Here is a 13,286-nt window from a genome sequence, read left to right on the forward strand (position 1 = left end):
AAAGAAAGGGGAATGAGAGCAGATGGCAAACCTTGGATGGTAATGAAGTACAAACCGATTCGGTGTCTTAAAGATGTGCCGATGAAGACAATGCCCAAGGATGTGTTGAAGAACCTTAAATGGTGGTATGTTGATTGCCAGACTGCTGAAGCCGTGATGGAAGACGAAGAAGAACAAGAAGTGCTAAGAGTGTATGATCCGATGCATCTTGTTAATTTATCGAAAGCTGATCTGCAGGTGTTAAATGAAAAGAAGATATTTTATATTCCTGCTTGGAAAGACGAAGCAAGGAAATATCAGCGAGTAGTCACGGTATGTGTGAGAGAAGGAGTACATGCATGAAGACAAAGAGATTGAAGGTTACAAGACACGTGCTTGAAGATCAAGACATGAAGCTACTGCCAAGGGGGAGTCTGTTGGTGCATAATGTCAGTAGTTCATAGTCTAGTGTCTGTAATCGAATCTGTAATGTTAATTATGTTTTATATATGTTTTAAGCGAAGTTGTTAACAAGTTCGCCTAGGCGAACTTGTTAGTCAAGCGAAGTTATGGACAACTTCGCCTGAACATGCCAGGCGAAGTTGTCGTGTATTTATATACCTAGCTTACGGCTTGGTTAGGCAGTAAAAAAATCAGTTGTTTGTGTTAGTTTGTTCGAGTTGTTACGAGAGCTGTAACGTGTGTCTGTAACAGTGATATTACATCACGTGTTTGAGTTATTATATAACGTGTGTTTGTTTCGTGTGTTTGTGTGATTCGTGTTCTATACTCGTAACGATCTACGCAGGGATTCCGCACCTGAGTTGATCGAGATATCTCGTGCGATCCGTCCAGGGAACCTACAATTATCCATACAAAAAACATATACTTAATTATATAATAATATCCATTTAAGGAACACTAACTATTATCCATGTAAGGAACCTATACTAACAAACATGTACTTACTGGCATACATTTAACTTACACACATTCTTTCACGACACATGTAAAATCCGAAGATTGTTCACGCACCGACAAACTTGTTCTTCCATACATTCAATATAATTAAATACATAATATTTATATAACATAACATACAATATACGTCACAAAATTAAAGCGAGGTACATCAACTTTCTTCCTACGAGTATGCATACAGCCCAAAAACGTTCAAAAGGAAAAGGGGGCCTAGAAACTCACCTGGATTCGTAAGCGTTCTGAATTAATAGTAACTCCTTTCTTTAACTGCGTAAGGCTAACTGTTTAAAAACAAGTTGTCAATTAACTGGACTAACGAAACCATATGGGTGACCTCCTGGGAAGTCTCCACCTAGGCAATCAAAAGCAAATTCATGAGCTCTTTGTAGGCAAAGCGGACAATATTGGTGATGCGAGGAGCCAGATGTTACAAGTGGTATCAGAGCCACTCTTGTGTCGTTCGGGATGGTGGGGCAAACCTCATTAAAAACGGTGAGTCCCCGGGGTTGTTGTAAGGTACACCTTAGGCAAATCCCACATCCTGGATGGGATGGTGGGGCAAACCTCATCGAGGACGATGAGTCCAAAGGGGGGTGTTTGTAACATCCTAGGCAAATCTCACATTGGTCGTGGACAAGAGAGATCCTTGATTCATAAGTAAATGTCCCGCCTCTTAAATCATCAACGCGTTTTGGGATTAATGGTAGTGGACGAGATAAGTGCTCCACAGTTAAGCGTGCTCAGGTGAGAGCAAGGTTGCAAAAGTCGCTAGGCGATCACAGGGCGGTCGACTAGGGAGTTTCGAGTACTCGGTCTAGGCGGGGTGTACTCGGGGAGTATTCGGACATGGTATTTTATAAAGGAATTCATTTTTTGGAGATTATATATATGTCAAATATGAAAAGTTTACTATATTTTCTACAAAATACAAATAAAAAAATACAAAAACAATCAATAACACGTACATATTAGTTCAAGAACATGTCTTAGTTGATGAAAGATGTACCTCAATCGTACTTTAATAAAAGGTTTGCGAGTTTATAACTTCGAATCGGATGATAACAATGGTGGTTGCGAGTTTAAAACAATAATTAGGTTGTGTCTTAGCGTGAAAAGGAAAAAAAACAATGGTGGGCTCTTGAAGAAATTGAATTTTTTTAATAAAAGTCAAAATTTTGTTAAGACCGAGTTGGACCGCCTAGCCCGAGTAGAGCCGCCTAGGTCCGAGTTGGTCCGCCTAGGACCGAGTTGGACCACCTAGGGCCGATTCCGAGTTTTTTTACCTTGGAGAAGAAAAGCGGTGCAGTGAAGTGCCGAGGAGCGCCTAGGCACCGAGTACTCGGCCGCCTAGACCGAGTTTTACAACATTGGGTGAGAGTAATAGCAGAATGGGTGACCTCTTGGGAAGTCTCCACCTGGGCAACAAAAAACAAATCCGTGAGCTCTTTGTAAGCAAAGCGGACAATATTGGAGACGCGTGGGGGCGGATGTTACATCTTACGCTGCCACATGGCAAAATGATGTTTAAGGGAATAAATTTGGATCCAGTCACCATAGATGTACACGTCGACTCTTACTTAGAGTGCCACTAAGAGAGATAGGGTATGCTTGGCAGGAAGCTTTTAGAAGTTTCAAGCTTTTAAGAAAAAACTCCACCTCAATTAAAAGTCTTGTTGGTTCAAGGAGCTTAAGCTTTAAGGTTTAGAGAAAAAAAACTTAAAGCTTCTACTAGTAGCGTTTAGAAAGAGCTACAAGTTTTTAGTATTTTAATTTACTTAAATAGTCTTCCAAAATAAATACATTTACTATTATTGTTTTTAGTTATACCCATTTTAATAATTTTATACATTTTATTAAAAGTTCTAGCTATTTTGCCAAACATTTAAATATATCTAAAAAACTACAGCTACCAGTTATCAGCTTCAAGCCACCAGCTACAACTACCAGCTAGTTTTGCCAAACATACCAAACATACCCATAAACTCAAACCAACTATCTTAAATGACGGGATACGTAGCCACTTTTTTTAAACAAACCTACTACTTTAACTAAAAAATCGATTTTTGGGTAACCACTTCAGTATTCAAGGTGATTAGGCCCACACTTCAGCATCAAGAAAATCCTTTTATTCCTGAAAGTGTTATTTTTATGAAAATACTCACCAGTTATATAATAACCTTAAGAATATAAAGAACTTGCATTTTGTAAGCCAGCGGATATTTCACAGGCCAATTCACCATCATTCTCACTTCTCAGAAGCAATGAGTTCATGCTCAACTTGCGTTTCTTCAGCCAATGTTTTCAATTGTATCTCTTACTCTCTTAGAGAATAAATTTAACCAAAACTACTTACATACCTTGGAAGGAACTTCCAAATGACCCAAATCTTGTACGGCAGCTTCTCAGCAAAGAGCTAATGAACATATCAAATTTATATATCTAACCAAAATAAAATGATTTCTAAATTGAGAAATATTTGTAAACTCACCTTTAACATAAATAATGCATCAGAGTCATCTTGTTGTTCCTTGCACGTGTATCAGACAGTTTAAGAAAAATTTACAATTTAAAATAAATTTATGCAATATGTACATAATGTGTATGGAAAAATATACTACATCATGACATAAGATTAATGAGGAAGAAGTGAAAATTTTAATTTGTATAACCTACAAAAGTCAACTTAGCGTGTGAAAGTCGTCAATGTGAGGTCTCGCCAGTTTCAAGCTTGAGCTTGTGTTTCTAGTGCGTATAAAAATATAAGAACATATATTGAATCAGAATAAGAATTGCTTGCTTTTTTTACCACGTTTGAAAGTAACTCCAATACTCGGGTGGGTCTTCCTAAGACAATATGTCAACCGTCCATATTGATTTTGAGATCTCGTCCTCAAGTGGAAAAAACCCACTTGAGTTAGGATTCCAACCTGAGACAAAAAAGATGTCAAATGTATCACTCTCGCAATATTAGACCATAAGATCAATATGTGTATATTATGTATATATATGTGGATGTGAGATAGGGAAAGAGTAAATATGCCACCCCAAAGTCCATTTCATGTTTGTAGCGAAGAACTTCTAATCTAGGGACTTTACCCTACAATGATGGACTTTGCTTGTCTTGGGTTTGTAATTAACTCGCCATGTAGATTTAGACCTCGGGAACTAAAGCTGGTTGTGAATGCTCTAATAAGAATTGCTTAACGATATTAGATTTAACTTTGTTAGGATGCTAAAGAAAATCAAATTTAGCCCAAAAATTAAGTATTATAATTAGCAACACATTAACTACATCATAATAACTAGATAAAGTAAAAGTAAAACCTTTTGAATTCTAATATCCAAAGCGGGTATACCATACACATTTGAAAGAGTTGCCACAATGGACTGCGCATTAAGATATGCAAGAACAGATGGAACATTACATTTTACCTCCAACACAATCTAAAAAAGGATACACAAAAAGTGAAAATTTTATCCAATTCACTTTTGAGTGAGTTCGTGTTATTATGGAAATGAGTCAACGAGGTCAAAAGTCACCAAAATTGTATTTTCACTGTCTAACAAATCATTAGTGCATGTGTGGAACCTTCTAAATTGGTTCATTCAAGAATAAAGATTGATACTGTAATACTATGGTAGATATAATGTACGTTAATGCCTTAACGTACGATAGGTACGCGAGACGCTCAAAGGCAAAAAAACAAAGGCAAAAGTACTAAATGCTCAACCAAACCCTAAGACGTTCAGCCAAAAACCTATAACGCTCAAAAAACACTCAAAAACGGTTTTCGTAAAAAAAAGTGAAAAATTGATCGATTAACCATCGAAAACTGTTTTTTCGGTGAACCAATGATTAATTGGATATGTATTGACGATTCCGAGATGTTTGGATGTGATTTCATGGATAGATTTCGTGAAAAAATGGATTCGCGTACCTATTATACGTTAAGGTATTATTGTATTGGATCTTTTACCTGTAATACTATATCGATCAGTAGATAATTAAGTAATAACATTTAACCAACAAATTATTATCGGTTAAAGAATTTCACAAAAGAGTGTTTTAAATCAACTCAAACCCCCAGCAAAAAAGTTATATGTTTCAACTTGAACCTATTTAACCCACTAATAACTTATTTTCCACCTTTTGAAGATACATGAAATAATAATCTTAAATAAAAATGAAAATTAAACGTGACAGTGAACTAAATGAACTGCAAGCCAAGATGGAAGCCATGAATCGTGGACTTGATGCACAATCAATATTTAAAAGTGATGAGTACAACTAGTCCACCAGTACGTAGCATCATTCAATAATTTCTGTAATTCTTAATGCAGAGGATTTTTAGTCAGGTTACTAAAAGGATTAATCCACGGACTGTTAGCCATTGGAAGCGATCACTTAGACACGACCTTATAAGTTTATTGGTGATATGTGGCTAAGTTGTGTGTTATTGATCTCTAGGAAGAGTTATGCGTCAATAATCTCTCGGTAAAGTTGACTGTTTTAAGTCGATCAAAATACGATTGTAAATTTTGAGACGGTTACAATATTCGACTGCTAACGCTACAAAATGAATGACCTTCAAACAAGTTGAATGACCTTTACAATATCATTGGTAAAGGTGGTTACCCTTGGTGATCCGTCAAACAAGAATAGCATGAGTTGGTGCTGCTCTTTTTTATTTTTTTTTCTAGTATTGTAATAGTACCCGGTTTTATAGTAAAGTGTTAGCTAATCTTGTTCTTGTATCACATGCCTTCGCATTTTGGTTCAGCTAACTTTTGTTCAAGTATGACATATATACCCATGGGTAAATAGGTAATTAAATTAGTATTGGAAGTTCATGCTATATTTATAATTTGGAGAGAAAAGCAAGGCCATCATGTTTAAAAATACATATAAAATTTGCCCAAATAATAAAAGAGTGTACACAACATTCAATAGATATCCATTATATATGCATGGCCACAAGTATATTCACCTCACAATAACCATCCATGCATACACTTGACTCGATCTCAAGTTCCTCATTCAAACTCTAAAAAAAGTAATAAGAAACACTATATAAATGTGTAGTTGGGATCATAATCAATGTGCCTTCACGACCTCAATCTACATAGTTGATTGAGTGTCACCAGTTATATATCTCTTTCATTGTTTACACTCCATAATTAATACGTTCATTTTAATATATAAGACAAGAGAAATGGAAATTAGTAAGTCTATTATACTTTTACTTTCTTTGGTTTTGGTTCTAGGAGTTGTGGATAGCTTCGATTACCATGAGAAAGAACTCGAATCGGAGGAGGGCTTGCAAGGCATGTACGAGAGGTGGAGACAACATCACAAAGTGACCGAGAAAAGCCCCGAGCGGTTCAATGTGTTCAAGTACAACGTACACAATATTCACAGAATAAACAAACAGAACCTACCATATAAGTTGGGGATAAACCACTTTGCTACCATGACCACCCATGAGTGGAGGAACACCTATGCCGATTCGAAGTCTCACCACATCAAGGCACTTCTCGGAATTCATAATAACTACAACAACAACAACTTAACCACGACTTATGGTCATGTTGATTTTAACAGTCTCCCACCAAGGATAGACTGGAGGGAACATAACGCCGTCACCCCTGTCAAGAGTCAAGGGCAATGCGGTAACATATTTATTTACTCATTAGTGGTTTGTGGTTATAATTTATCTTTGTTATTGAGATCCGCTAATTTAGAAATTTTAACTAAGAAATTTTTGTCTCATATGATTTAGGTAGTTCAACAAAATGATCACTAATTAAAATGCATACTAGACCTACAAAACAATATATGTTAAAATAGTAACTTTAGATTATACTTGTAATGATATGATGTTGTAACTCAAATAGTTATCTACATTCAAAACAATAGCGTTATGAATATTGCAATGGTATCTAACACTATTTTGATGTTGAGTTTTACAGCAAGTTGTTTTGCATTTGCTTCGGTGGGTGCAATTGAAGGATTAAACTCCATAAGAACCGGGCAACTCATAGGCTTATCAGAACAACAAATTCTAGACTGTGATTTAAGTGAGAGAACCCAAGCTTGTAGCGGAGGTTTAACATGCGGTGTATGTGACTGGGTCGTAGAGAATGGAGGTTTAGCTACGGAAGCGTTCTACCCTTACACTGGCAAAAAGGAATTCTGTGATAGAGCCAAGGTACAAACAAACTTATATATAAGTCCTGCAATGCTAACTTGTTATACATGCATATAAATAAGCGTTTGCTATTTCTTCTTATTGTTTTTCAAATCCAGTTTGGTCACCACGCGGTAACTCTTGATGGACGTGAGTATACAGTGGTCAATGATGAACAAGACCTAATGAAAACGGTTGCCGGCCAACCATGTGCTTTTATGATGGATCCTGGTGGTGATAACTTCATGTTCTACAAAGAGGTAACCTTTAAAACAAGCCTAGCTAAGTAAACCGTTTGGATGTTTCTATGATATGTAAACATAGCGATTTAATCATTCATGGTCATGTGTAGGGAATATATAACGGGCCGTGTGGATATACTCTAACACACGCCATGTTGTTAGTGGGATACGATCAGGCTCCTGACGGAACAAAGTATTGGATTGTTAAGAACTCATGGGGCGAAGGATGGGGAGAGAAGGGATACATTCGGATGGCACGCATTGGTGATTCACAAGGAATGTGCGGGATGAATGCCGAGGGTACATTCCCACTCAAATCTCCAGAAACGCGCAATATTGAACTCTAGATCTACTCCATGTCCATGCATGCATGCATCCAGAAATTTGGAATAATTAAGGATGATCAATCGTTCTTCATTGATAAATGATGGACACTAGAATAAACTATTGAATTGTATTATCTTTTATTTTTTATTCAACCATCCAAGAGAGGAACTCAGACATAATTTTGTATTAGATGACATTTTTGTTATTAATTTCGTATTTTTATTATCGAATTTGTTTATTGAATATCTATACTACTATATAAAGCATAATGGAAGGACAGGTTGGTAATTTGCTTTCAATTTATGTGAGGCATTCGATCGCCATGCGAAGAAGCTTCTTAGGATCATTGTCGTCGTAGTGAATGATTGTTTCTGTCGAATAAACCAGAGAGTCAGCGAGACAGAGACTGTATAGTAGCCGGCGAGAGGCGAGCAGAGTGATGAAAGTCGCCCAAGAAAGTTGCCTACAATAGCCTTTTTACTTGTGCGGTGAAACTCCAAAAATGACCTTGTTATTCGTTTAGAATCAATCGCGGTACAAAAGTAGTATTTTAACTAGTTGCATAATTACACAACTTAATCCAGCACATGTATGTTCAGTGTATAGTTGGATTTATTTATTTCTTTTTGGTCTCCATCCAGACTACTCGTGGGCGATCAAAAATACTTGCAATCGGATAAAATAATTAGTGTAAAAAGATTTAACATATACAGTGTTTGCTAAAAACAAAAAGTAAAGAATCTATGGCATGTGGTGTCACTATTGTTTTTTAAATTAACAGCAATCTAATATACTTTTAATAATACCTAATATACTTTTAATAATACTACACCAATGTCTGCTATACATGACTCGAGGTATTTCATCATTAGCCACGTTTTAGACGGACATAAGTCACATAATAAACAAAACCAATAAAGATATGGACGTGTTTAAACTTTAAACCTTAATGTCACTACTAAAATCAAAAAACAAAACAATCTAGACTTGTTTGCATAACCAATGTATGAAAGAAATTAACAAATATGTACATACTAGCATATGACACAAGGTTGAAACACGCATGTCATGTCCACATACATATGACTCCATTCCTGTCTGACGTGGCAAGAGGTTTTCCAAGACCACTCCAAGAGCAGCATAGCACCGAACCCGTGTGTTCCTTAAGAGTGCTAACTATCTTACCATTAGATATTGACCAAACGTGGACTGAACCATCAACCGATCCCGCAGCAACATAACCATTATCAGCACTAATACACGACCGACTCCAATTAGACGCAACTCGATTCTCACTCGCTCTTAACGTCCCACAAACTTCAAGCGTCCGCGTATCAAACAAATTATGCAAATTATCACGTCCACTCGTCAACACCGTATTACCATTCCTAGATAAACATATAGACGTAACTGCAAGCGAATGCGCGCAAACTTCACTTAATAATTTCCCCGTTTGTATATCCCATAACCGTAAATGCCCGTCAACATGACCCGAAAAAATAGTTTGACCATCAGGGCTAAACGATAACGCGTTACAATTACTCGGAAACATAATCGTGTTAACACAATACCCTTTATTAAGATCCCAAACTTTAATCGTCCGGTCGTAACCCGAACTAACAATATGCCGGGCCGACAATCTGCTCACGTCAACCGCACATACTTTATCTTTATGGCCCGTGAGTGTATGACGCGCACGGCCTGAATTCGCATCCCACACGTATAGATTGTTAGAACTACTCGCTGCGATTATGCATTTATTATCGTGGGTGATACTAAGATCGAGAACCGAGCCTAAACAGCCAGTGTATGTTTGGGTTAACCGGCCCTTGGTTGAGTCCCACATTTTGACAGTATGGTCTTGACCGCCACTGACTAGTTTACCAGAGCTGTTTTCAAAGACTATAGATGCACAACCGCCATCGTGGGCTGGGATCCGGTGTTTGCAGGTCTTCGGTATGACGGGTTCGACATAAAATTCAGCACCTTCTTCACTTTGGCGCACCACACCGTCCACTTGTTGTCTTGCGAGTTGTTCTAAACCGCTCGCTTTGAGCTTATCGAGCATTTCTTCGTATAAAGCATTCGCCTGTTAAATAAATAGATTAAATCCAAACTGAAAAATATATGTGTTAATTGAGTATATGAATGTGAAATAAAGAGAAAAGTACATAAAATAATAATAATAAAACTGAACTTTACATTTTTTCCTGATTTGGTAACGACTTTAAATTAAGTATAACAGTTAAACGAACAGGGTTTCCTTGTTTGTGTTCGTTTATTCTTAACAGGAGTGTACGAGTTCATTTATGTTCGTTTGTTAGCAGTACTAATGAAAGGTTTACGAACATAAACAGACATAACTTAACATAAACTAGCAAACATCAATTAAAATTAAACGTGAACGTCAATCTGCCGGGCCTAAAAAAATTAATAAAACTAGACTAAACTGTAGTGGGTCTAAAAAGTTAAACTGGATATATAAACAAACGACAACGAACGAACTAGCACACACGTTAACAAATGAAAGTAAACGTACGAACATAAACAAGAGTAAATGAACAAAAGTTCAACATAAATGAACGAAGGAGACGTGTGCTCATGTTTGTTCATTTAACTAACCGAACAAAAGACTTTGTTCTCCTTCGTTCATTTATTATATAAACGAATTTCCTGTGGAACAGTTAACGAACGATTCACTGACCATTCGGTTAGTTTACAGGCCTAAAGTGACTTGTTCAACGAGTAACAGGTCACCTTTTGCTGATCTTTCTAAAATTGCTGGTGTGACTTCTTGTTGTCATGTTTATGTGTGTGAATATCCCACACGGATATCTATGAATTAATGCGACATTAAATAATACTTTATAACTAAATTTCTAAAAGACTCATTTTTCAAACTTGTAATACTTTTTGTGCAAAGTTGGTTGCTAAAATCAGCAGGTTAGTATCTGAGTATGTATAAGTTGGGTTCTACTTTGCACAAAGCTGGTTGTCAAAATTGAAAAAAAAATGCAAACTTTGTTTCTATAATTCTATTTCATGAAGTTCACCCTAAAATAAGACCTGTAGGTTATGATGATGAAGTTTACTGGAAAAGATACATAAAAAACAGGTGCCATATTATATCCAAGTACTAAAAGAAATAAATTAGAAAAATTAATAGTAAGCCAAACCTCATTAAGGCGTTCAGCATCCTGCATTTTCTGCAACATCCATCGATCAACCAATGTCTTGTTTTCAGTCTCTGCATTAATAGCTCTAGTTCTCATTTCTTCATATTGAGATTTAAGCTCTTTATTTTCACCAATAAGCAATTCAATAGCTTTAGTTTTATCTTCTAAAAGTGCTGTCAAACGAGAGCATTCATCTCTGAAACATAAACATAATCACATTTATTAATATGATAATACTATTATTTGCAGCACACTCAACTGTAGTATAGAACCTTGCTTGTTGAAGATCATGCTCAAGATTAGGAATTAGGGCTTCTTTTTCTTGAACTAAAGATTTTGCAGCTCTAGATTCAGCAACTTCCACCACAAGCTGCTCAGATAATCGAGCTTGAGCTTTATAACATTGTTGAAGTTCTAATTCAAGATTTTCTGCTTTATCCTTCCATTCAGAACCCTAAATGTTGCATATGAAAATTAAATCAGTTATACTGCTTTTATTGTAAGATTTGATGTTAGCAAATTGCAAGACACAATGCACTTTGATAAACTTTGACATCTATGCTTCAAATTGGTTAAAACTTTCTTGAAAACAGAGAGATTAGATGATTAAAAAGGATAAGAATGTACAGACTTTGAATCAAAATAACATCAACAAAGTATTAGCGTGTAACAAACAGGATCAACTGTTAGGTTTGTGGTAGTTTTGTTATTTATATGTCATCCTGTACTTGTAACCTCACGAGTGTTGAGAGCATAAAGCAACAAGAAATTCCTTGTTTACCGCCCGTATTTCCGCTTAGACAGAACCACGTAAAATCCTCGTGTCTCATGTTCGTTTAATTTCTGCATTTGATTGTGTTTGTGCGTGATGGGTTTGTGACAGTTTATGTTTTCTTATGCCTCTAAGCTAGAAACCATAACTTGTATCTATTTATATGTCATCCTGTACTTGTAATCTTTCATCACGAGTGTTGAGAGCATAAAGCAAGAAGAAATTCCTTGCTCCAGCCCGTGACGTAGGTCATTTTAGACAGAACCACGTAAAATCCTTGTGTCTCATGTTCGTTTAACCTCTGCAGTTGATTGTGTGTGTGTGTGTGCTAGCGTGTTTTACTTAACCGAGATCCTAACATCAATCACAAAGAAGATGAATACATACACTCCTAGAAGTTGAAATACATATGAATAATATGGCCATAACATGCTTAACTTAAATTACTAACTAACTAACAGATTTACAAATCTCTAACAAGTTAAACACATACAGTAAATATTAGAGTTAAATAAATACTCTAACTATAATTATAATAATAATAATAATAACCTGAGAGGCAATAGGTTTAGAAAGAGCAACAAAGGCCGGTGCGTGAGCTCCTTCCTCAACCAAATGCCGCTTCCGAAGAGCCTTTAACGCGTGTTTTATCGCCTCAAGCGCGATTTCTTTGTCTGACCTAAAAAACAACACAAAGTCAATCGAATCAAATCATTCGATGGATAATAATATTACAGAACTAAAGAAAGGATTACTTACATGATGAATTGATTGGTAATCGGAGTAATCAATCGATAGGATTTGGGGATTTAGGGTTTTGAGATGAATGACAGGGAGGATCGGAGGTAACGTACCATCAACCAATGATGACGACCAGAAAAGGGCCCACCGAATTTTATGACTCGCGAAATAATAAGTTAGAGACCCGCGCGTTACGGCGGCTAAAACTTGAGTTGTGAATGAACATTTACGTGAGTACGTCTAAGCCAGTTGCCTCGCTGAGAACCTGAAAGAATCCAAACTGACAGGTTGTGGCGGGGATAACTTGTTGGTATCAGCACGGTTTGTTATGGCATCGAGAAAAGTATTTTGTTAGTTTTGTGTTGTTTGTAAAAAACGTAAATGCTTTATGACCAAGGTTAAAATACTAAAAGTCTTATACCAAAAATGTAAATTTAATGGTTTTTAATGTTTTATGGCGTGAAACTTTGAAAAACAACTAACTTATATGTCCAAAGTTGGAAGTTTAATGTTTTTAACATTGTGTTGAAAGTGTAAAGTTTTAAATTGTACACTTTGCCTTTTAATATATAGTAATAACTAGTAAATGACAGTGAGAAGGTTGATGAGGGGCGGACCTACATAGTAGATACCGGGTTCACAGGAACTCACTGAGTTTTAGTTTGTTAATACAAAGTTTATATAAAAACTGCAGTAAACCCATATAAATAAATAGAGTGAACTCATAAACAAAATGAAAAAGCAGTCTACTGGTTAAAACCTTTGATTGTGTTACAGTGGACCCGGGTTTGATTCTCTTCTACAACGAATTTTGCTGATTTTTTTAAAATACTAACAAAAAATTTAGAGGGTTCTAGCTTTAATTGTGGTCCTGTGTCCA

The 13,286-nt window shown here is 36.2% G+C and overlaps 1 protein-coding gene across 1 annotated transcript; it reads right to left on the reverse strand.

Annotated features, from left to right (window-relative positions):
• Positions 1-8,640: 8,640 nt before the first annotated feature.
• On the reverse strand, positions 8,641-12,604 carry LOC143579619 (autophagy-related protein 16-like). The gene is made up of 5 exons (XM_077062871.1): positions 12,425-12,604; positions 12,218-12,344; positions 11,166-11,347; positions 10,894-11,089; positions 8,641-9,806 (listed from the first exon to the last, which is right to left on the reverse strand). Coding segments are annotated over exons 1-5 (1,530 nt in total). The 5' UTR covers positions 12,427-12,604; the 3' UTR covers positions 8,641-8,783.
• Between the last annotated feature and the right edge of the window lie 682 nt (positions 12,605-13,286).

Source organism: Bidens hawaiensis, unplaced genomic scaffold (genome assembly GCF_021521415.1).
Source record: "Bidens hawaiensis isolate Kalapana, Puna unplaced genomic scaffold, B.hawaiensis_p1.1 tig00029887_1, whole genome shotgun sequence".
In the NCBI taxonomy this organism is placed as follows: domain Eukaryota; kingdom Viridiplantae; phylum Streptophyta; class Magnoliopsida; order Asterales; family Asteraceae; genus Bidens; species Bidens hawaiensis.